At 41.3% G+C, this 20607-nt stretch overlaps 1 protein-coding gene across 3 annotated transcripts in view; it reads right to left on the bottom strand.

Annotated features, from left to right (window-relative positions):
- The window catches only part of ZNF609 (zinc finger protein 609), a 287347-nt gene that overhangs the window by 61548 nt on the left and 205192 nt on the right, over positions 1-20607 (bottom strand). For all 3 annotated transcript variants that reach the window (XM_066273989.1, XM_066273987.1, XM_066273988.1), the window contains one exon: positions 18018-18243. In XM_066273989.1, the coding sequence (XP_066130086.1) occupies positions 18018-18243 (226 nt within the window). The remainder of the gene's footprint in view (positions 1-18017; positions 18244-20607) is intronic.

Raw genomic sequence — 20607 nt, forward strand, 5'->3', positions numbered from 1 at the left:
AGATACATCTGGCAAGCCCATTAGGGGAAATGCTCTGCCCATCTGGGGCGTTGCTCCATTGCTGGGCAACTGAGCTCTTCTTAGTACCTGAGGCAGAGGCCATGGAGCCATCTTCAGTGCCCAGGGCCAACTCGCTCCAATAGAGCCATGGCTGCAGGAGGGGGAGAGAGAGAGAGAGAGAGAGAGAAGCGAGAGGGGGCGGGTGGAGAAGCAGATGGGCGCTTCTCCTGTGTGCCCTGACTGGGAATCAAACCTGGGACATCCACACACTGGGCTGACACTATCACCGAGCCAACCAGCCAGGGCCTTAAATAAAATTTAAAATTCAATCCCTCAGTTCCACATGCCACATTTCAGGTGGTTGATAACACATGTAACGAGATTACCATTTTGGAGAGTATATTTCTTTCTTTAAAAAAAAATTTATTTATTTATTTTAGAGAGAGAAGAGACAGAAAGGGAGAGAAGGGGGAGAGGAGCAGGAAGTATCAACTCATAGTAGTTGCTTTTCATATTGGGTCTTGACCAGGCAAGCCTGGGTTTTGAACGGGCAACCTCAGCATTCCAGGTGGACACTTTCTCCACTGCGCCACCACAGGTCAGGCTGGGAGAGCCATCCCCAGCGCCCGGGCCATCTTTGCTCCAATGGAGCTTCGCTGCAGGAGGGGAAGAGAGAGACAGAGGATGGAGAGGGGGAGGACTGGAGAAGCAAATGGGCGCCTCTCCTGTGTGCCCTGGCCGGGAATCGAACCCAGGACTCCCGCACGCCAGGCCAATGCTCTACCGCTGAGCCAACTGGCCAGGGCCCAAATATGGTATATGTGATCAAAAGGAAAAGAATTTAAAGGTTGTCTGATGGCATTTTTGATGTATTAGATATAATATATAAGACCAGGTGTTCCCAAAGTTTTTTATTAAAAGACCACACAGTAGATATTTCTGCTTTGTAAGTCATCTGGTCTCTGTCTACTCTGTCACTTTAGTGCAAAGTGACTGAAAATACATGAAATGAATGTAATTAAATTCCAATAAAACTTTATGTATGGACATTAAAATCTGGATTTCATATAATGTTCACCTCACATAATATTCTTTTTTTTTTAATTTAACTTTTTTATTTTTGATGACAGAGAAAGAGAGAGACAGAGAGAGGGACAGATAGGGACAGACAGGAAGGGAGAGAAATGAGAAGCATCAATTCTTTGCTGCAGCATCTTAGTTGTTCATTGATTGCTTTCTTTTTTTTTTTTTTTTTTTTTTTCATTTTTCTGAAGCTGGAAACAGGGAGAGACAGTCAGACAGACTCCCGCATGCGCCCGACCGGGATCCACCTGGCACGCCCACCAGGGGCGTCGCCATGTTGCGACCAGAGCCACTCTAGCGCCTGGGGCAGAGGCCACAGAGCCATCCCCAGCGCCCGGGCCATCTTTGCTCCAATGGAGCCTTGGCTGCGGAAGGGGAAGAGAGAGACAGAGAGGAAAGCGCGGCGGAGGGGTGGAGAAGGAAATGGGCGCTTCTCCTGTGTGCCCTGGCCGGAATCGAACCCGGGTCCTCCGCACGCTAGGCCGTGATTGCTTTCTTATATGTGCCTTGACTGGGGGGGGGGGCTACAGCAGACCGAACGACCCCTTGCTTAAGCCAGCGACCTTGGGCTCAAGTTGATGAGCCTTGCTCAAACCTCAGATGAGTCCGCGCTCAAGCTGGTGACCTTGGGGTTTCAAACCTGGGTCCTCCAGGTCCCAGTCTGACACTCTATCCATTGTACCACACTGCCTGGTCAGGCACACAATATTCTTTTTAAAATTTTTTTCAGCCCTGGCCGGTTGGGGCTCAGTGGTAGAGCATCAGCATGGCGTGCAGGAGTCCCGGGTTCGATTCCCAGCCAGGGCACACAGGAGAAGCGCCCATCTGCTTCTCCACCCTTCCCCCTCTCCTTCCTCTCTGTCTCTCTTCCCTTCCCGCAGCCGAGGCTCCATTGGGGCAAAGTTGGCCTGGGTGCTGAGGATGGCTCCATGGCCTCTGCCTCAGGCGCTAGAATGCCTCTGGTTGCAACAGAGCAACGCCCTGGATGGGTGGAGCATCGCCCCCTGGTGGGCATGCCAGGTGGATCCCAGTCGGGCGCATGCGGGAGTCTGTCTGACTGCCTCCTTGTTTCCAACTTCAGAGAAATACAAAAAAAAAAAAAAAAAGTTAAAAAAATTTTTTTTCATTAAAGTTTACTTTCAATATTATAATATTTTCTGTTGGTTTCTGGTATACAGCACAGTGGTTAGACAATTTCACACAATATTCTTTTGAATTTTCCCCCCAACTATTTCCAACCATTAAAAAACACTGCCTGTTTCTTTATTGCCCATAGGTCATATAAAAACATGCAATGAGTGTAAGACAATTACAACATCAAGAAGGGAGGGTTATATGGTGTTAAGATTATTACATTCCACTTGTGATAAAAAAATACTAATCATAAGTAGACTGTGAAATACATATATATAAAATAAATCCTAGAGCAACCACTAGAAAACTATACCAAGAGATGACAAATTAAGAGTCAAAGATAACTAGGGAGGTTTGAGCCTAGAAAACTGGCAGGTAGGTAACAGAGATGATGAAGGTAGTAGTAATGAAGAGAAACAGAAGAAGGAAAGAGAACCAAATTTTCAGGAGAAAGATGACTTTTTTAGACATTTAAAACGTTAAGAAATCAGCTTCTGGCGACATTCAAGTCAGCAGTATGAAATGGTTTAGGCAAAAGGTCAAGTCTAGAGACAAAGTTTTGGAGATTGTTCATACAAGGGAGACAGCTGAAACCATGAATATGTAAGATTTCACTTACTAAAAGAAGGCTGCCAAGGTAACAACTTTTGGGAGTTATGACTATGAAGTTTATGCAGAAAAAAAGTGGCCATTTGCTTCCTATTTTTCTTTAGTATGAGCCTCTATTTTGTGTTGGGAAGTAACATACGCAGCTAAAAAAGCTTCATTTTCGTGCCTTCCTTGCAGAAGGGGTAGCCAATGAGATAGAGGCAGAAGTCTTAGGGTGTGGCTTCTGGGAAGGTTGTCAAAGGCAAATTTTAGGTGGGAGGCAAATACTGTTTTACTATTCTCTAGCCTGGAAAGTAAATGTGATGGCTAGATCTGTATTAGCAGTTTTGCAAGAACAAATTAACTTTAAGGAACCTGGAATATTGATTACATTGTGAAGCCATCATACTAGCCCTAGACTGCCTACCTTCAGAATTCTCTTACATCAAATCATTATTTCCCTGCCATCTATCTGGCCCACACTGCCCAATTCTGCATCTCGAGTGAATTTCAAAGTCTATTTTTTCTCTGCTCTACAGCCTCACAGGTTTTCACTGACTGTAGAATAAAATTCAAGTTCTTAAGTCTAGTATGAAAGGCTGCAAGATAAGATTCTACACTCCATTTCCAAGTGTATCTCTCACTGTCCTTTCACTTGTATCCTGAATGCCATGCATAACCATACCTGGAATTTCCTATGGGCTTCCTTACCCATATCTTTGATCACTCAGACTGTCTACCTAGAATGCCCACTCATGTCCCCTTTGCCATTCCTTACCATTTTAATATTTGAAAAACTATTCTCTACAAAAGATCAGAAAACTCTATAATGGACTATGGACCCACTTTCCATCTACAAGAATTACTAACATTTTGTTTCTTCTATTTCCTTCCCATACACTTTTTCTTATATTTTAAAGCAAATCCCACACTTAATTTCGTGTTATCTGTAAGTCTGTAAATATGTCAGTATATACCTCTAAGAGATAAGAACTTTTTAAATCTGACTACATTGTTATTATAAACCTGATAAGATAAACAAGTTATTCTTTAATGTCATCTGATACTCAGGAGGCATTCCAATTTCCCAGCTTATTTAAAAAATGTCTTAAAGTTGGTTTGACTCAAGGTATAAATGAGGTTTACATATCACATTTAGTTTTCTCTTAAGACTCATTTATTATATAAAATTCTATTTCCCCCTTTTTTTATACCGCTTATTTGTTGAAGACGCTGAGGCATTTATCCTTTAGATTCTCCCACATCCTGAATTTGGCCAATTGCTTCCTTGTGCCTTCAACTTGCTCCTCTGTCTTCTGTATTTTGGTAAAGTCAGATCTAGAAGCTTACTTAGGTTTAGGTTCTTTTTTTTTTAAGATTGCCTGGTAGGCATCGCTGGGTGTCTCCTGTTGCACTACATCAGGAGAGGCAAGGCTGAGTGAGTCATGTCCCACTTTTAGTGATGTCAATCGATCATCTATTCAATATGAAGTTCCCCATCAACATTTGACAAGAGGTTTAGCCTATATTAATGACATAAATGATTGTTTCCTCCATTCATATTTCAGTGAAGATTCAAAAATAATAAATTTTCTACTTCTATAATTTCTTCTGCATTTATAAGCTAAAATTGTGAAGACCGGCAAAATTAAACTGCATTATAAATATTATTTTGAACTGATATATGTATATTGAGAATAAAGCAAATATTAACATTAGGGATTTTCAGAATAAAGGAAAAGAGGTACAAGTCTAAAATTGAGGAAAGTAAAAATCCTGTCATCTTAAATTTAAATTGAAAGTATCAATATGAATTCATGACTTATATTCCCCTTTCTAAACATCACATACTCCTAGTTCTGTCCCCTGAAAAGGCCTAGAAGCAAGCAATGGTAATACCCCAGATTTTTCATGTTGAAACCCTAATTCTGATGTGATGGCATTAGGAGCTGAGGCCTTTAGGAGGTGATTAGGTCATGAGGGTGGGGCTTTATGAATGAGATTAGTGTCCTGAAGAGGCTACAGAGGCCTGTTCTCTTTCTGTCCTGAGGATACAAGAAGTTAGTGTCAAGCAACCTGGAAGAGGGATCTCACTAGAAATGGACTGTGCTGGTACCATAACTGTGAGAAATACATTTCTGTTATTTAGAAGTTGCCCAGGCCCTGGGTGGGTAGTTCAGTGGATAGAGCATTGTCTAAGTGCACTGAGGTCATGGGTTCCATCTCTAGGCAGGGCACATCGGAGAAGCAATCAGTGAGTGCATAACTAAATGGAAAAACTAAGAACAATAGAATTGATGCTTCTTTTTCTCTCTCCTCCCAACCTTTCTTTTTCTCTTTCTCTCAAATCAGTGGGAAAAAAAAGTGCCCAGTTTAAAGTATTTTGTTATAGCAGCCTGAGCAGATTAAGACAACTTTCAAGGTACAAATTATTTAATAATCAGCTCCCCAAACTGCTGAATATTTAACAACTGACTCTCTAGAGCCTGTACAACACAACTTTAGCACACCACTGGACATGTACAGCAGTCTGAGAAAAAATGCAGTTAGTTATCAGGAAACCAGAAAAGACAGAACCCAGGAAGGAAAAAGAATATTAACTTGATGCCTAGAATGTGCCAAGTGGCTCATATCAGAGGTATCAGTACTAAATTCTTTCTTACCTCAGGACCTTTGCATATATAATATACATTTTTTCTTTGCCTTGCTAGCTCATTCTTATTGTCCAGGCCTTAGCTTAAATGTCAGAGAGTTTTCTGACCATTGTGTTTAAAGTAGGTGTGTATATCTCCTGAGGTGGATTTCCCTGTGCGTACCACTCCACTCAGACTCTCTTCAAGGAAGGATTTGCCCCGATGCTAGGAGTGCTGTCAGCTGACATCCTTCAGAAGTCAGCTCCTCCAGGGACTGTCTCAACTTTAGAGAGCCACTTTCCCAAATGCGGTTCACATCCAATAATTGATCAGTGCAGGAACAAAAAGGCCTGGCCATTTCAGCCCAACTTGGGAGAAATCAGAAGGGTCATTCCAGTCCCACAGGACTGACCATTCTGCTTCTCTTTCTCCTTCCAGTGGGTGCATATCCCAGGGTACTCCTTAATAAACACCATGCATGCTCAACTCTGCCTCAGAATCTGTTTCCCACTGGATCCAGTCTGCAACATTCTTCACCCCAAATCTCATAACTCACTATTCTTTATTTTTCGTGTGATAGAGACAGAGAGACAAAAAGAGAGACACATAGGGACAAATAGACAGGAAGGGAGAGAGATGAGAAGCATCGATTCTTTGTTGTGGCACCTTAGTTGTTCATTGATTGCTTTCTCATATGTGCCTTGATGGGAGGGGGGCTACAGCAGATCAAGTGACCCCTTGCTCAAGACAGTGACCTTGGGCTTAAGCCAGCGACCTTTGGGCTTAAGCCCGTGACCATGGGTTTATGTCTATGATCCCACGCTCAAGTTGGTGAGTCTGTGCTATAGCTGGATGAGCCTTCACTCAAGCCGGTGACCTTGAGGTTTCAAACCTGGGTCCTCTGTGTCCCAGTCTGATGCTCTATTCACTGTACCACCGCCTGGTCAGTCCACACCTCACTATTCTTTATCTCAGCCTTTTGGTTCTTTCTTTAAAAAAAGTTGTATTTGTTGACTGAACTGCTTTTTACTTATCTCTAGTAGAACATAAAGTAATGATTTATGCACAAAGAAAATAAAATCATTATTACTTCATTTTCTTTCCTAGCAGCCAAATACCATTCTTAACCCAATGTTTCCTCAATTTTCCCCATTATGGCATACGTAGTAAATGAAAAATATATTGTAAATAGGCTGCTTGTCTGAGGGGAAAGGGAATGGGGCACCAGCTGCTAAAGGCCCCACCTAGAGGCAACACGACTGAACTGACCATATTTCAGCATCCTAAAACTCATCTGGAATTTCAAGAAATGAGGTTTAGGGAAGTGTAGTATGACAAAGGCAAGAGAGGAGAGTTTCAAGAATAAAAAAATAGTAGAGCCTCTGAAAATTCATGATTAACTGAGAGAAGACCTTTAGAAAATAGATGATCACCGGTATGAGAAATGTTTCAGTCAAAGGGTGGCAGAAGAAATCTGATGGCAAGAGGTTATATGAGCAAGCAGAAAGAGATAACAGCAAGAATAAGTAGTGAAGAAAATGAGAGAAGTCAGTAGTTCAAAGGGGTAACAAGGATGAGGACAAGGAAAATATTTTCATTGTAAGAAAGTGTTGTAGAGCAGAAAGAGTTAATAGAAGGAGAAAAAATAGATAAAATTCATGGTAAAATCTTACAGAATCTTCAGAATAAGAGGAGAAAAATAACAGGGTAAGAAAAATGCATTATAAGAAAGAGAGGAGGAAGGTTGGGGGATGTATCTTTGATCTTAGTTTATGAGTATAAAGAGAATGAATTGGGCTAACAATCTTGACAATGAAATAAGTATTGGGGAATGTGAATGTAATAGGGAGATGAAGGGACTGCTACACAGTATTGTGAGCTCAGCTTATGTCTGCTGACAACAGCTGGGTTTTATAATTCTTTCACTTGTCTGGCCAGAATCAGGAGTTGAAAAATGGAAGGTAAAGATTTCCTCAATTTGAGGTTCATTTTTCTGATAAAATATATCTATATAACAAGTATATAATGAAATTTCATTGGTGTTAATGTTTTTCAGTTTTCATTCTCATGACTGGTATATAAAACTTCATTTTCAAGATGCCACAGTCAATTAGTACTGGATTCATACTGATTCCTAGGGTTAAGTCACAGGTCCTTATCATTTAAAAGCTGGACAGGTCCTTACTGGTCACTAGATCAAGAGATGAGGTAACTAAGGTCTAATAAGTTAAGAAACTTGCTGAAGGTCACACAATGATAGTGGCAGAGGGCTTCTGATTTTCACTTCAGCACTCTTTGCACTATAGAACCAATTCTTCTAGAAAGCACATCTGCCAAAGTAAAATACACTACTGGTGAGAGCCTCTCACTTAGTGTTGTGGTCTAAAAAGGAAAACCAGCCCTGACTGGTTGGCTTAGCGGTAGAATGTCGGCCTGGCATGTAGAAGTCCTGGGTTTGATTCCTGGCGAGGGAACACAAGAGAAGTGCCCATCTGCTTCTCCACCCTTCCCCCTCTCCTTTCTCTCTCTCTCTTCCCCTCCTGCAGCCAAGGCTCCATTGGAGCAAAGTTGACCCAAATGCTGAGGATGGCTCCATGGCCTCCGCCTCATGCACTAGAGTGGCTCCAGTTGCTACGGAGCAACACCCCAGATGGGCAGAGCATTGTCCCCTTATGGGTATGCTGGGTGGATCCCTGTCGGGCGCATGCGGGAGTCTGTCTCGCTGACTCCCTGCTTCTCACTTCAGAAATATATAAAAGAAAAAAATTCCATAAAAAGGAAAACCTATAGCATCCCCTGGAATTCTTTTTTTAAATTAATTTAATTTTATTTATTTTTGTGACAGAGACAGAGAGAGAGAGAGGGATAGATAGGGACAGACAGACAGGAAGGGAGAGATGAGAAACATCAATTCTTCATTGCAGCACCTTAGTTGTTCATTGACTGCTTTCTCTTATGTGTGTTGACTGGGGTCTATAGCACACCAAGTGACCCTTTGCTCAAACCAGGTGAGCCTGTGCTCAAGCCAGCAACCTTGGGGTCTCGAACCTGGATCCTCCACGTCCCAGTCTGACTCTCAATCCACTGCACTACTGCCTGGTCAGGCTGGAATTCTTTTTTTTTTTAAGTGAGGGAGACAGACAGGCAGGAAGGGAGAGCGATGAGAAGCATCAATTCTTTGTTGCAGCACCTTAGTTGTTCACTGATTTCTTTCTCATATGCGCATTGACCAGAGGGCTCTAGTACAGCGAGTGACCCCTTGCTCAAACTAGCGACTTTGGACTCAAGCCAGCGACCTTGGGCTCAAGCCAGTAACCATGCGATCCTGTCTATGATCCTACGCTCAAGTCGATGACCTCGAGGTTTTGAACCTGGGTCCTCTGAGTCCCAGTCTGATGCTCTATCCACTGTGCCAACACCTGGTCAGTCTGGAATTCTTAAAGTCAGCTTACCTTTCTTTAAAACACCATAGAAGCTAGTAAGCAATTCTGCCTCAGCAAAATATATGGTCTGCCTTAAGGCTTCTTGTACATTCTTTCCAGGATCCTGGGTTAAGGCAAGCCTTGTGAACCAGAAACAGACTTGGGACCTCTTATTTTGATTTGAAGTTAGGTGGGACAAAGAAATCAGGTGGCATCAGATTTCTGCATAAGTGCTAAAGAAAAAAAAATCCAATTAAATACTTCCAGGTTATACTTGAGACTTCTTAAATAGTCCTACGGTTGAGCCTAGTCGAGGATCTTTGCAGTGCTGGCTGAATCATGAGCAGTCTAAAAAGAGATGGGATCTGCAGGAATTTTATAATTCCTCCAAGGCAAAATTTACAGTGAGAAGTGGAGAAAAAAGAAGCAACACTGCAGTACAGATAAGCAAAGAAACAAGGAAGAATTGAGGCCATGATCCCTACACCTGTTCTCAGCAAGGTGGCTCAGTTCCATAGGACCTGAACGTCCTCTGTTCCCCTCAGAGGCCAAGCATTCACAGCTTCCCTCTAAGCTGTAAGGGTTTTTCCATTTGAAGATAGTAGTTTGCTGGGAAAAGAGGTAGCAAACGAAAAGCCTAGAAGGCTAGAAGTATTTTATTTTAAGTATCTGTATATAGTTCTTATGATTAACTTGCGCACTGACTCAGTACACTAGCAGAGCTTACAGAGAATGACCTTTGCAGGAAATTTCTGTTACCTAAAGATGAAAAGGAAAATGAACCAACTCTGATCTCCAGTCAGACTATTGCCAACTGACAGCTCAGTTGAATGCCCTCTGGAATGGCCAGGAAGTGAAATAGAATATGTAATTGCAAAATAGTTCTCTTTCCCTTGGGCTGATGAAAAAGAAAGAAAAAAAGTACTAAACCCTGAGACAATATAGTAAGTGGGGAAAAATACAATATTAAAAGTAGGAGAACTAGAGCCTTGGCCAGTTGGCTCAGTGGACAGAATTTTGGCCTGGTGTGCAGACAGACATCCCGCATTTGATCCCTGGTCAGGGCACACATGAGAAGCAACCATCTGCTTCCCCTCCCTCTGCCTTCTCCCTCTCTCTTTCCCTTTCTCTCTCTTCCCCTCTCGCAGCCAGTGGCTTGAGTGGTTCGCATGTCAGTCCCAGGCACTGAGGATAGCTCGGTTTGTTTGAGCATTGGCTTCAGTGCTGGGAATAGCTTGGTAGATTCAAACATTGGCCCCTGGTGGTCAGTGCATCAGCCTCAGATGGGGGGGTTGCCAGGTGGATCCCGGTCAGGGTGCACGCAGGAGTTTGTCTCACTATCTCCCCTCCTCTCACTTTAAATAAATAAATAAATAAATAAATAAATAAATAAATAAATAAATGTAGGAGAACTACAGAACTGGGCACCTGAAACCTGTATAATTATGTCAAACAACTGAATTCAATAAATTCAATTTGAAAGGTAGGATTTAATTTTAAAAAAATTTAATTAAATAAATGAGAGTGACCTCAAATGTGGTATAAGTAGTTTTTATTCTGAATTTCAGAGAAGGTGAAGAATTCTTGAAAGTATTTGACATGGCTTCTAAGTTCAAACAATATTATCGTATCTTCCAGGTATACATTAACATAGATCCAGAAATGACAATGACATAGATGCAAGCATTCATTCATTCAAATAAATATTTTTGAAGTGTTAAGTGTTAGGGATACAGTGGTGAACAAAACAGAGTCCCTGGGCTCATAGAATTTCTAAAATAGAAGTACACATTGATAAAAAAAATACAATTACAGATGGTTCCTGATGAACAACAGTCTCACTTAAGATTTCTCGGCTTTCTGAGTGTGAAAGCCATATGCATTCAGTAGAAACCATACAGCCTCTTTTGTGAGGCTGGGAAACAGCAGCAAGATGATCTGCCCAACTGTAGCTAATGTAAGTGTTTTGAGCATGCTTAAGGTAGGCTATGCTACACTGTGACGTTTGGCAGGGTAAGTGTTAAATGCAATTTCCACTTAAAGGTATTTTCAACTTAAGATGGGTTAATCAAGATGTAACCCCATTGTAATTTGAGAAGCATCTATACACACAAAATTGAGATGAGTACTGTGAAATAAAGTACAGAAAGCACTGAGAATGTTTAACAGGGGAGTCAAGCGTCTATGGCCATACCACCCTGAACGCGCCTGATCTTGGAAGCTAAGCAGGGTCAGGCTTGGTTAGTACTTGGATGGGAGAATGTTTAACAGAGGAACTTGATAATAGGCTGCAAGTGATAACCAGAGAACCTTCCAGAGCAACTAATTTATTAAAAAAAAATTCTATGCTAACATCTTCCTAGGAGAACAGGGATCCTCAGATAAAAAGGTATCTGCTAGTCTCAGGAGCATAAAAGGTGAGCCTTACTCTCCTGCAAAGTTTTCATCAGGTTCACATTCACAAAAAGCATCTCGCCCTTGGAGAAAAGTCACCATCATAAAGATGGATAGACTAAATAGGCAGAAACTGATGTCTTCTATCTTCAATAGATTGAAGCAACAGTCCCCCCAAAGGTTGCTTGGTGGCAAGAGTTGTGGTCTGGATACGTTGGTCATTCCAACAGACACTGTGGCTGTTGAGACATTTGGCCATAGGCAGATGACATTTAAAAAATCAGAGGCCCTGGCCGGTTGGCTCAGCGGTAGAGCGTCGGCCTGGCGTGCGGGGGACCCGGGTTCGATTCCCGGCCAGGGCACATAGGAGAAACGCCCATTTGCTTCTCCACCCCCCCTCCTTCCTCTCTGTCTCTCCCCCTCCCGCAGCCAAGGCTCCATTGGAGCAAAGATGGCCCGGGCGCTGGGGATGGCTCCTTGGCCTCTGCCCCAGGCGCTAGAGTGGCTCTAGTTGCGGGCAGAGCGACGCCCTGGAGGGGCAGAGCATCGCCCCCTGGTGGGCAGAGCGATGCCCCTGGTGGGCGTGCCGGGTGGATCCTGGTCGGGCGCATGCAGGAGTCTGTCTGACTGTCTCTCCCCGTTTCCAGCTTCAGAAAAATACAAAAAAAAAAAAATAATAATAATAATAATAAAATAAAAAAATAAAAAATCAGAGACAGCCACTTGTGATTTCTAGACTGTATATTTTATACACACATCCAGAGTCAAGATCGAGGGTAAAGCTCTCTGTCTAGTGACTCTGCATCAGTTTCTAACACAATAGAATTTTTTTTGTTAAGTCTTAGGCTCACAATAAAACCTCAACAACAAGGTTATTCTTAAAGCTGAAGCTTTACTATATTACTAATAATGAGAGACCCAAGAACACAGAATTCTTAACCTATATCATATCATTGCTAACTGCATGGTAGACTTTAAATAAATACTGAATCATAACAAAATATTCAGAGAAACAGACTTTTATCAGAATGACCAGAATGAAATGCCTGAATTTCCACAGGCAGCCAGACAAGATAGCTTATGATAATCAGAGATAATGAGCTATGCTCCTCTGGGCCTCTGAGCTCCTCAGAGTGGGGGCACTTTGAAAGTCTGGTTACTGATGCAGAGACCCGGGGTACTCTGAGGCCCAGCCTTTCTTTTTAAAACATTTTTATTAATTTTAATTTATTGTGTTAACATGTATTCGAGTGTCCACTCAATATAACACCCTCACCCCACCCCTATGTCCCCCATTATGTTCTCTTTGCCCCCCTCCCCCTAACTCCCTCTCCCATTCCCCCTGGGATTTGCTGTCCTGTTATCTGTATCTATGTGTTATGTGTGTGTATATATATATATATATATATATATAAATATAATTTCATTAATCCTTTTACCTTTTCTGATCCCATCCCCTCATCTCCCTTCCCTCTGCTCCCTGCGACCTTGCCTCTACCTCTATTCTGTTCCTCAGTTCACTTTGATCATTAGATTCCACATATAAGTGAGATCATATGATTTTTTTCTTTCTCTGCCTAGCTTATTTCACTTAGCATAATAATCTCCAGGTCCATCCATGCCATCCCAAAGGTAATATTTCCTTCTTTTTCACAGCTGCATAGTATTCCATTGTGTATACGTGCCACAGCTTTTAAATCTACTCGTCCACTAACAGACACCTGGGCTGTTTAAAGATCTTGGCTATTGTAAACAATGCTGCAATAAACATGGGGGTGCATATTTTCTTTTGAATCAGTGATTTGGTATTCTTAGGATATATTCCTAAAAGTGGGATAGCTGGGTCAAAAGGCAGCTCCATTTTTAATTTTTTGAGGAAATGCCATACTGTTTTCCACAGCGGCTGCACCAGTCTACATTACCATCAGCAGTGCAGGAGGGTTTCCTTTTCATTACATCCTCATCAGCACTTATTGTGTGTTAATTTGTTAATGAGCACCATTCTGACAGGTGTGAGGTGGTATCTCATTGTGGTTTTAATTTGCATTTCCCTGATGATTAATAACGTTGAACATTTTTCATCTGCCTATTGGCCAACTGTATGTCCTCTTTGTAGAAGTATCTATTCAGCTCTTTTGTACATTTTTTAATTGAATTGTTTACCTTCCTGGTGTTGAGTTTTAGAAGTTCTTTATAAATTTTGGTTATTAATCCCTTATCAGACGAATTAGTGAATATGTTCTCCCATTGTGTGAGTTGTTTTTTATTTTGTTAATGGTGTCTTTTGCTATGCAAAAGCTTTTAGTTTGATCTACTCCCATTTATTTATTTTGTCCTTTATTTCACTTGCTTGTGGAGATAAACAGGCAAAAATATTGCTACGAGATAATGGAGAGTTTACTGCCTATGTTTTCTTCCAAGATGTTTATGGTTTTGCGACTAACATTTAAGTCTTTTATTCATTTTGAGTTTATTTTTGTGAATGGTGTAAGTTGGTGGTTTCATTTCATTTCTTTGCAGATGCCTGTCCAATTTTCTCAACACTATTTATTAAAGAGACTATCTTTACTCCATTGTATGCTCTTACCTCCTTTGTCAAATATCAATTGACCATAAAGGCGTGGGTTTATTTCTGGGTTCTCTGTTCTGTTCCATTGATCTATATGCCTGCTCTTATGCCAGTACCAAGCTGTTTTGAGTACAATGGCCTTGTAGTATAATTGATATCAGAAAGTGTGATACCTGCCACTTTATTCTTCATTTTCAAGACTGCTGAGCCTATATGTGTTCTTTTTGGTTCCATATAAATTTTTGGCATATTTGTTCTAGAGCTTAAGTATGCCATTAATATTTTAATAGGAATTGAATTGAGTAATATAGACATTTTAATGATGTTTATTCCTATCCATGAACACGGTGTATGCTTCCACTTGTTTGTATCTTCCTTGATTTCTTTTTTCAATGTCTTATAATTTTCTGAGTACAAGTCTTTTACCTCCTTGGTTAAATTTACTCCTAGGTACTTTTTGTTGTTGTTGTGGCAATAGTGAAGGGGATTGTTTCCTTAATTTCTCTTTCAAACAGTTTATTGTTGGTGTATAAAACGCCAATGATTTCTGAATATTAATTTTATATCCTGTCACCTTGCTGAATTCATTTATCAGGTCTAGTAGTTTTTTGACTGAGACTTTAGGGTTTTCTATGTACCGTATCATGTCATCAGGAAATAATAATAGTTTTACTTCTTCTTTTTCAATTTGGATGTCTTTTATTTCTTCTTCTTGTCTGATTGCTGTGGCTAGGACTTCCAGGACTATGTTGAATAAGAGTGATGAAAGGGGGCACCCCTGCCTTGTTCCTGATCTTAAAGGGATTGCTTTTAATTTTTGCCCGCTGAGTATGATGTTAGCTGTGGGTTTGTCATAGATGGCCTTTATTATGTTGAGGTATATTCCCTGTATTCCCACTTTGCTGAGAGTTTTGATCATAAATGGGTGCTGAATTTTATCAAATGCTTTTTCTGCATCTATTGATATAATTATGTGATTTTTATCCTTCCTTTTGTTTATGTGATGGATCACATTTATTGACTTGCGAATATTGTACCATCCTTGCCTCTCCAGAATAAATCCCACTTGATCATGATGTATGATCTTTTTGATGCATTGTTGGATCTGATTTGCTAATATTTTGTTGAGAATTTTAGCATCTATGTTCATCAGGGATATTGGCCTATAGTTTTCTTTCTTTGTAGTGTCTTTATCTGATTTTGGAATGAGGATAATGCTTGCCTCATAAAAGGAACTTGGAAGTCTTCTTTCCTCTTGAATTTTTTGAAATAGCTTGAGAAGAATAGGTGTTAGTTCTTATTTGAATGTTTGGTAAAATTAACTGCTTTTCTCTTGCAGCTTTTAGTATTCTTTCTTTGTCTCTTAACTTTGGCATTTTAATTATGATGTGTCTTGGTGTAGGCCTCCTTGGGTTCTTTTTTAATGGCACTCTTTGTGCTTCTTGAACTTGTATCACATTTTCCTTCACCAATTTAGGGAAATTTTTAGCTATGATTTCTTCAAACAGGTTCTTTATCCCTTGTTTGTTCTCTTCTCCTCAGGAAGCCCTATGATGCAGATGTTATTTCTCTTCATGTTGTCACGGAGCTCTCTTAAGAGTTTCCTCAGTCTTTTTGTGCCTCTTTTCATTTTTCTGTTCTACTTCTATGCTTAGGTTTATTTTGTCTTCTAAATCGCTGATTTGATCGTCTGCTTCATCCAGCCTGCTGTTTGTTGATTCCTTCTAGTGCAGTCTTCATTTCTGATATTGTATTTGTCATTTCTGACTGGTTCTTTTATATGATTTCAATGTCCTTTTTGATGCTTGTAATCTCTTTATTGAGGTGTTCATTATTACCATCCATTGTTGCTCTAAGATCCTTGAGCATCCTAAAAATCATTATTTTAAACTCTGCCATCTGGTAGTTTGGTTATTTCCATTTCATTTAGTTCTTTTTCTGGGGATTTCTCTTATTGATTCGTTTGGGTTGCATTTCTTTGCCCATTTTGTCTGTGTATTAGTTAGCGCTGTCTGATTTTGAAATTTCTGTGGTGTCTTTATGAGAAAGATGGGCTTGGTGGTACTGACTTCCAGGCCACCTGTTTTCCTTGTTCTAGGAATGCTTCTTGAGGGTACTATTTTCCCTCCTGTTGTATATGAATATTGAATACAGTTGGTCCTTTTGTGGGTATGGTTATTCCTTCAGGCTGGCTGGCTCTACGGGTCAACCTTGATCATGTGTATTATATGCTGTACAATGTCTGTCCTGTTGGGCATATTTATTCTCCACAGTGTCTGGTACCTGCTAGACTCCTCCTTTGGGCATACTGCTTGTGTAGCTAGCTGAGTCTAGGGTTGGTGCTGTCTGCCACCCACTACCAGTTGTGTTGGTTTTAGATCTTCTTAGGTTGATATCAGCTGTTGTTTGTAACCCACTGTGGGCTACTGTTTGCAGCTTACAGCTCTTTTTGCTGTTTGTATCTGTGTTTTCTGTGCCTGGGTAGTGTGGGAGGGACCAACCTGTGTATAAAGATCAGCTTCCTCCTGCTTAGAGATGACAGCAGCTCCATAAAAGCCCCAAGCTCCGTAAGATTTGCCTCCATTTTTCAGCTGCTCCACCTTCTCTTGTAGCTGCCTGGTCTTTCCACAGAGCCTTCTGTAGAAAGACTGTAGTGTGGACTCAGACTGGCCTTACCCAACCACTCCCTCTATAGGTTGCACGCTTGTTGGGTTAGGGCAGCTGAGGTTGGGAATACAACGTTAGCCGGACCCCCTACTTCAGGGGTCTCTTGGTCAGGAGCTCAGTATAGGGAATGTGGCCCCTACTCCAGTGCCCCTACTCCAGTGCCTAATCCTTCAGCCACTGCTGGATACTCAAATTTTATTTCTCCCCAATAAGGTGAACAGCAGATTAAGATCAAGTGGGACTGACAGTCCCCTCTGCAGAAGTTCTTTCAGCTGGTGAGACCCTGGTTTCATGTAGGAAGACTAAGAGTCCTCTCCTGTGGCTGACTGTGGCCCCCCCAGAAAGTAGCTAAGCCCCTTCCTTGATCAAATCCAACAATAGTATCGTAGAGACCCACACTTTAAATGTCCATGATCCAAGCCTCTCTCCCTTCCCCCTGTGGAATCTAGCCCAGCAGGGCAGGATATCCAGCACCCAGGCCAGCTGACTGTGAAGCTGCACCCTATCCAATGCACATGAGCCACTGTGCTGGTGCTGATCACAGACAGTAGAACTTGCCTCAGCTGGGCCAGGTATAAGGAGCCCTTCCTTAGGATACCACTCTAGCAAGGGTTGTTAGCTCCTGAACTGATGCTCTCCACAGCTGGCCACTGGACATGCCAGCCTGGGAGGCCCAACCTTTCTAACCACACATACTTTGAAAAAGACATGGATTTTTTAATAAAAAGAATGTATTTGCTAAAATCAAATTGCCACAGACGGTATGAAGGGATCTGAAATACCTGGTAAGTCCCTTTGCACTCTTATTTTTTTCAGGTTTCTGAACTTCTAAAACATAAGAGATTCTGTTCTCAGGGGCAAATGGAACATATAAGAAGTCTGAATGGTAGCCCTGGGCAGCACCATCCTACAGTGAGCCAACTGCTTAGTGGATACCTGAAAACAAGACCATGTAAACATTTCCCTGTTGCCTAGGCCTATAAACTCTGTACTGACAGATGCATGAAGAGGCGTGGGTGGCTGGACAGTGAGGCAACCAGTGGGAAGGAGCTGGCTGCACCTTCAGGTGTTAAAAAAGGCAAGAGTTGCACATTCAATGAGCCAACACTAAGTCAATTTAAGAGTGTTTTTCATTTCCTTGACCTCCACAGCTGCCCTTTTATTACTTTTTCTCTTCAAGCCTAACCCAAAAGTTCTTTTATTTGAATTCTCCCATATAAAATGATAGAGAAAGGTGTGGAAAGTATAGACACATAGTTTGAATTACCTGGCCAGCACCTATCAAATGACTACTTAAATACCAGGCCAACACTGTTGAATAGCTATGAGGGGGAAATAATTAAAATTGGCAATCTCTAGAAGCTGGGAGTTTTTACTAAGGAGTTTACTGTAATCCTCTGGTAGCTACCACCAGCAGACTGTGGTCACTTGAGACTCCTAATAAATACTTGGTATTATTTACAACAATAAATCCCTGCTGGCAGAAGCAGGTTGAAAAGGGATGGGAAAGCCACATGTAGCACTTACCATCTTCTGTTTCCTGCCATACAATGCCCTCGAGGTTGACGCTTGTCCCAGGTTCACAGGGGCCCAGGCACTCCGGCTCGGTGGCTAGAGCCACATCACATGTGTTGACCCCGACTGATCGAGTACGAACCATAATCTGCTCACAGGGAGATGAGATGTCATTACTGACCACTGGCACCAAAAGATGCAGTGGCAGCACTGCTGGTGTGGAGACAGGAGACTCCATCTGTGGGGAAAGAGAAAGTAGTAGCTGAGTTGCAGGAAGAAGATTTAGAGGAAACACCTTCTCTGTGTTTAATCGAGTCCTTTCCTGCCAGAGTGCAGAGGGCTCTAAATATAACACTTTGGTCTTTCCTTTTGAGTTCTAGCTCATAATACCACTACAAATCTAGTTGTTTAGATGAGTGCACCCTGTGGCCAGGAGAAGTTCTATTTCTTAATAACAATTTTCCTCATAAACTGTGTGTGGCTAAAAGTATAAAAAAACTTGTCACATTTAAAAATCTCTAGTGAAAGAGAATCAGGGCCAGTTTTCAGCAGTAACAGAGCACATAGATTTGTGAGAAAGAAAAGGAGAACCAGTTTCTGAACCATGTTCTGCTGCCACTATGATTCCTGACAGTCTATTATTCAACAAATCATATATTAACCAGGTATAAAATCCAAGAGTACAGATTATGTAAAAAGGGGGAGAAATATCCAAATCCTAGGAATGCCACTTCAAGAAGACTGGAGCTTTAATTCATCTTTAGCTAAAAGGAAATCTTAAAATTTATATAGGAGAGCTGGGTGATGGGAGTTTCTATTATAACAGCAATTAGTTGATAAGAATGGCATTTTGGAATGTGAATCTAACATCAAATTTATTTGATAAAATAGGAGGTGTTTTACTACCCAGAATCCAATCAACAGCAGTCTGCTGATGAAGTTGATTATACTACACACAGAATTAACTGAACAAAAGGATTAACCATCATTCCAAGTCCATAACCTCTCACAAAAATGCAATTAGTTAGATTCCAAGAAGAATGCAACACATTTAGAGTTAAAAGTTATAATAGAGAGGAATTGTGCCCTGGTTGGATAGCTCAGTTGGTTAGACTTAGAGCATCACGCTGAAGTGCAAGGGTTGCCGGTTCAATCCCCGGTCTGGGCACATACAGGAACAGATTGATGTTTCCCTTTCTCCCCGCCTTCCTTTCTCACTAAAATCAATAAATAAACATTTTTTATTTTTAAAAAGAGAAATTGTAATAATCCCTTAACTTGTTAAATCCTAGCATTAATCAGGTTGACAAAGTACCAACTCTGAATCTCTGGTGCCCAAATCCTAACTGAACAGAGTGTTTTGCACGTGCAAAAACACTCAATACACACTGCCTGATCTGGTACAATACCAACCATCAGACTTAGAAAATGATAGGGACTCTCTACCCCTCTCCTTTGAGTATACAGGTCTTTTTAGTCCAGGTTGAATATAGTCCTTCTACAGACCTACATTCAGAGAGAGCCACACAATGCACCCATTATCCAAGCTGTTGGACAGCTCTGCAACAGAACTCTCGTTCTGGAATAGTTTACTGCATGACCACTGCTCCAACTAAAATCCACTTACTTCCTCTTAACACTGACATCTGGGTATTGCATCCATGCTCTGCAGTTAGCTCTTGGCTTATAAAAGTCACTGCTATTTGTAGATCATCACTGTCAGAGTCCATGGACTGCTAAAATACTTATTCTGATTAATTCTGGTCCCTGAAAAGCTGCCAAAACATTATCCTTATCTGCTGTCACATACACCTACCTTGTACTTCCCTAACTCCGCCTTTTTCGTAAAATGAAAGTAAAAGCTTGTATAATGAATTTTCTGCATGATGACAAATGCCAAAAGGCACTTTTGCTCTCTTTGTATTTTTGAAAATCAGGCATTTATAATTTAATTTTGCATCATGGTTGAGCTGTGGTGCCTCCTTGAAAAACCCTTTAACATTTCCATGCACAGACTTGAAGGTAGAAATAACACAGAAAAAGTAAACTAGACTCCCTGCTACTCCTGTGTAGTGCTAGAATCTGGCTCTAATGATTTAGCCCTTTCAGGAATGCTGCAACAAGGTGGCTTTTAACTCTTCGGAAAGAAAGTTTCCTGGAAAGTTTACCCTTGAGAGTTACTAGAAAGGGGAAATTAGAGACAGAGTATACAGGTCATCTTTACTCTTGGTCTTTCCTTTGTTTCTCTGTTCTTTCTCTTGGGGAAGAACTGAGACAGAGCAATTTTGCAGTCAGGATGTGCATTTCCTTTGCTTAAGAGTCTGTTCCCTTTTCTATACCTTTCTTCTACTCGTAAGAGAAATTCCTACAAGGCCCTCTTTCTGGGACACAGAGATTGACCTAAACCTTCTAGGTCATGTCTGTGAATTTTCTGATTGCCTTGCTTGAGCATTTCATGTTGCCAATCTGTTCCACTGCTGAGACAGCAATCCCAAACCCAGAAGGAGGTAAGTCTCCAGGGAATCACCTACATATTCTCTCAGCCATCAAGGACAGCTCTTTTCTGGAAGTGCTTTCATTTCCTGCTAAATTATTCAGTGCT

Source organism: Saccopteryx bilineata, chromosome 4, assembly GCF_036850765.1.
Source record: "Saccopteryx bilineata isolate mSacBil1 chromosome 4, mSacBil1_pri_phased_curated, whole genome shotgun sequence".
NCBI classification, from domain to species: Eukaryota; Metazoa; Chordata; class Mammalia; order Chiroptera; family Emballonuridae; genus Saccopteryx; species Saccopteryx bilineata.